This window comes from Armigeres subalbatus, chromosome 2 (assembly GCF_024139115.2).
Source record: "Armigeres subalbatus isolate Guangzhou_Male chromosome 2, GZ_Asu_2, whole genome shotgun sequence".
Classification (NCBI taxonomy): domain Eukaryota; kingdom Metazoa; phylum Arthropoda; class Insecta; order Diptera; family Culicidae; genus Armigeres; species Armigeres subalbatus.
The window spans coordinates 204,988,660-204,993,825 of record NC_085140.1 but is presented as its reverse complement, the minus strand read 5'-3'; the positions used below and the strand labels follow the sequence as shown (position 1 = coordinate 204,993,825).

General features: G+C 38.3%; 1 protein-coding gene across 1 annotated transcript; it reads left to right on the top strand.

The window, feature by feature from the left end:
- Positions 1 to 854: 854 nt before the first annotated feature.
- Positions 855 to 3,165, top strand: LOC134215793 (uncharacterized). Its single transcript, XM_062694908.1, has 2 exons — positions 855 to 1,007; positions 2,874 to 3,165. Exons 1-2 carry the CDS (start codon positions 993 to 995, stop codon positions 3,099 to 3,101), a joined length of 243 nt encoding a protein of 80 aa, XP_062550892.1. The 5' UTR covers positions 855 to 992; the 3' UTR covers positions 3,102 to 3,165.
- The last annotated feature ends 2,001 nt before the right edge of the window (positions 3,166 to 5,166 follow it).

Below are 5,166 nucleotides of genomic sequence, written 5' to 3'. Positions count from 1 at the left end.
TATGAAATACCATGGGTCTCCTATTCTTCTATAAAATGTTCGTTTTTGGTGTGAAATGATAGGCTTTTGGCATAATTAGCTTGTACGAGAAATGCAATTAGTATTAGGAAACTGAATATCTGGTGAGACACAGGTGATAAGAAACATAAAATAATTGTAACATTAAAAATGCGAAAAAGTTTCCAACAGCTATATCAATGAACTTGTTTGATTTTCTGTAACGGTTCGCTTTTCAATCGAATAGGGTAGTGTACTACTTCGGAATTATAAAATGCAAAATCAGACATAATTCAGTTCGCCATAGCTGTTTTTAAATTTTATTCTGTAGTGACCTAGATATTATAATTGAAGCTTCATTATTCAAATATAGAAATAAATTTCAGGCACCCTAACCTTAAATTCTGATCAACATAATGATCTTCATTTTATATTTTAGCACAGACTCTACTATCATCCTGAAGCGCAGATAGTAGAATCTTCAAAAACCTGTTTTTCGCATTTTGTTTATTGTTTCCTCTTTATTGAGTTTGAAATTTCCCTACACCGTCCAGTAAGATGGCTTTAGCCTGATGATCGCAAAACATGTATGTAGGCATCGAAGTTAAGCAAGAAAAAAAAACAGAATATCCATTCCACTACGTCATCGTGGTCGCTTGTAGTTCTCTGAGTGGCTGCTGTTAAATATACGAAAACAGAACGAGCAGATTGAGGCAATAATAATGCTGTTTGCTCTTGATACTTGAATTCCTCCGCTTCTTGAAATCTCCGGTCACAGGCGAGGATCGACCGCCGGACGCGGGCTGTAGCGGAGATATGTGTTTTTCTCTGTCATCTTTCAGGTCTTTAATTAAGGTAACGCTTCTTCTCGTTTTTCGTGGTTTTAATTTTTGTCCTGTATAAAAGAGTGTGTCCAGCGTGGAGTTCAACTTAGTTGATCAGTTAGAAGGATTGCGTTCAGAGCTTTAGACGAGTTCCCTAGTTTTCGTTCCAAAATGGCAAAGTTGGTTGTACGTGTTGTTTTTTAAATTAAATTTTTAATAATAGTTTAGAAGACATGTGTGTTTCTATAAAAGTGCAAGATCAAACTTATAAGACACTATTTGGATAATTCGGTTGCTGACAAAATGAACAAGTGATATTATTTGTTAGACGTTTGCTGCGATGTGGCAGTATTCCAAATTGTGTATTCTCGTCAAAAACTGTATCGGCTCAATCGATTCATTATTTTATTAAAAGTCAACTCCCCTAAAGAACCCATACTTTTTGACGCGTTTCAAAGAAAAAACAAGTCGAAAAAGTGCTGCTATCCAATGCTTGATATTTGCCCAAATGTAGACCAACATAAGAAAGGGGTTTCAATCAAGTTCAAATAGAAAAAAAATCGGTTTTCAATCTTTAAAATACCTAGTTGGAAGCGTAAAATATGTAGGCGCTTTTGGAAAGTTGACCAATAAGGGGCAATCCACAAAGTACGTCACGCTCCTAGTGGGGAGGGGGGGTTCCGAGCAGCGTGACGACTCATACAAAATTTTTAGAGGTTTAATACAAAAAGTGTGACGAGGGGGGAAGGGGGGTTTAAAATCCTGAAATTTAACGTGACGTACTTTATGGATCTTCCCTAAAAGAAGGTATTTTTTTCTGATGGAAAAGTTCAATCGACCTATCTCGTTAAAAATTGTGTCTTGTTTTATTGGCCATATTCTAGGAGATTAATTTTTCCAAAGAGCATTATTTTTCGATGCTTCTAACAATTCGATAAATAAAAAAAATAATAATAAAAAGCGCTTGATACGAGCGATGTTGTCTTAATTCGGGCTAACATTAGGTTAGAGTTTGATTGCAATTTTGTTTTTTATTTGTTTTATTTTTAAAATAGTTAATGCCCTTGAGTACGGAAATAAAATTAATTGAGCTTTCACAAGTTTGTATCATCAGTTGTTTGGCGTCAGATTAGCATTTCAAGTGTAACAGTTCAGATTCCTATTCGCTAGTTACATGCGTTGCATCGTAAAGCGTGATTAGTTATCAATTGCTTACCATTCTATAATAAATATGTCTACAATGACAACACAAACCCGTACATTGCTTATATTTACAAAACCTTATAATTTCACAGCAAAAAAGTGGACGGGTTAACTACGTTATAGTCATCGAACATTGGTCAGACCATGAGTTAGATAAAACCGTGCCAATAACCTGAACAAATTTCTACCAATTTAAAATCATATAAATCTTGAATTCAGTTCTTCGAAGACATTTAAAATTCTCATGATTCCCACCACAAAACAAGGTTTTGTTTTTCGTAAATTAGTTTTATTTACAAATTTCAGTTTTGTTTCAAGTTTTATTTAAAAAATTCAGAACAATCTGTTAGGTTAAAACTAAGCATTCCCATTTAGCCCGGCAAACATGAGCATTATTTTCAATTATCAGAATTTTGTTAGTAACTGGATTGCTCGCAATTCTTTGATTTGAATTTATGACCCTCCTTACCGATTCAATAATCCTGTTTTGTTCTGCACTGAGAATACGAAGAAACATTTGTAACTTTTTTATTTTGATAGTAACGCGTAGACCGTAACAACGAAATTTATGGAGTTTTGTTCAAATTTTGTGTTCTGAAGCTTTCTAATTGAACTTGTGACGATCGATATGAATTTTTAATCATATAAAATGATTTTGAGGAAGATACAAATCATACCTCCGCTTAAATCTATTGATGCATTACTCAGCAGGACATTTATTCAACATTATATAAAAGTGCAAAAAAATGCATGTCAGGAATGAACACATTTTGAAATGATTAGTTTCAATAATCACTTTTAAAACCATTGACCAGTATGCTAATCTCACGGTGATAAATTCTATTACAGATCGCCCTTGTTCTCTCCGTTTTGATCGTTGTTGTGGCTGCCAGGCCCGATCATGGAAAGCAACATAAGCCGCAGGCTCACCACCAACCTCAGCCGCATCAAGCGCAAGTGCACCACCAGGCGCAAGGCCATAAGCAGGCTCAACACCAACCACAGGCTCATCACGGTGTCAGCAACCACGGTTCCAGTCATGGACCGCAGCATAATAATCAGAAGAAGCATCACTGAGCAGCGTCCGGTAGTTCAATATTTAATTAATAATGGAAAATAAACGTTTGAAGTTTTCGTGTAATACGGTTGTTACCCTTTATTTCCTCTTTCGTGCCAACCTAAAGATTATTTGGTAAAAAAAATAATTTTTAATGATAACTGTTTTCGAAATTTCGTGAAATTTTCATTGCTTATAGTCTTCATTTGCTAATTGGTTTGATCAGGGAAATGAAAATTCGAGAGTGCGCATAACTCGCACAATCGTAAATGTTTCGATTTACTCGAGTTGCATTGAAACAGTCGATTCCCCGAAGACTTGCATGTAAGTATTCCTCAAACATTGTCCTAGTTTCGTATCCGTGGACCAGGTGTACTAAAAAGACAAGATCACCGGCTTCGACCAGAAGTCGCACAGACTGAATACATACATTACACCTAGCATTAGACAACGAACAGGACATTATACAACAACCCAGAGGACTTGTGAAGAGTTTTTCGTTTTCCAAAATAATTCTCCTTACTAGGGCAGGAATCGAACCCACACCCCACAGCATGCTAATGCGCCCAGATGACTGACGTCGCTAACCGCACGGTGCAATCTTTGATTGGCCAGGCGATGCCTTCAACTTCGAACTTCCCCGCATTACATCCGACATGGTGATAGCAGCAACGCAGAAATTGAAGCTATCGTTCGTTCCAGGTCCCAACGGAATACCCACATCCGTGCTTAAACTATGCAAAGACGTTCTAAGCCACCCATTAGCAATGCTTCTTCTTCTTTTTCATTGGCATTACATCCCCCACCGGGACATTGTCGCCTCGCAGCTTCATTCGCAGTGTTCATTAAGCACTTCCACAGTTATTAACTGCGAGGTTTCTAAGCCAAGTTACCATTTCTGCATTCGTATATAATGAGGCTAACACGATGATACTTTCATGCCCAGGGAAGTCGAGACAATTTCCAATCCGAAAATTGTCTAGACCGGCACCGGGAATCGAACCCAGCCACCCTCAGCATGGTCTTGCTTTGTAGTCGCGCATCTTACCGCACGGCTAAGGAGGGCCCCACTGATAGATTAAATAGCAATGCTATTTAATCTATCAGTTCAGCGTAGTGAGTTCCCGACACACTGGAAATTTTCCTTCATGTTTCCGATCCACAAAACAGGAGACAAACGCGATATTGCAAACTATCGGGTTATTTGAAATAATAGTGAACGATTGCCTGTTTAGGTGTGGCAAAAACTACATCGATAAAGATCAGCACGGAGTCTACCCGAAGCGTTTAGTATCCACGAATATGATACAGTTTACTTTCTCCTGCTTACGGAGCATGGACTTAGGTTGGCAGGTTGATGCTACATACATGGATTTGAAGGCGGCATTCGACACAGTTTACCACGGAATTGTGCTTGCCAAACTGGAGAGACTCGGATCATCCTCAAGGAGCGTAGATCCTACTTGCGAAACCGTTCAGTCAGCGTAAAAATCAGCCTGGTGGCATCCCTATCTCACACAATAGGTTTGTTTTGCAGCCAACATTGCGCGACCGTATCCCACTGACAGTTCTGTATCCTAATGGGAATCAAATATGATGTTTGTAAACAAAACACATACCATCATGAATTTTACACTGAGATGTTGGCTACAGAAACATGGCGTCGTGCCAGGTGGCTGGTAAAAATAGGTTGTTCGGAATCCCAACTGTTTGCCAATAATAAATACAATTTTCTATTTTCATAAATGACGCCTCCCTGTTGCTACCTCTTGGATGCCGCTACTTATTCGCAGACGACACAAAAATAATCAAAATAGTAAAATGTTACTCGGACTGCTATTATTTACAAAACATGGTAAACATCTTTGCTGAGTGGTGCTCAAGAAACTTGCTAAGACTAAGTTTCGAACAATGCAACATTATCTCGTTTCATCGAAAAAATCAGCCATTCACATTCGACTACGTCCTCAACGGACAGACTCTTCTTCGGGTTCAGCAAATTAAGGACCTTGGTGTTATGCTGGACAGTGCCCTCACATTCCGTGTCCACTATAACGATATCGTGGCTAATCGTCAACTTGGCTT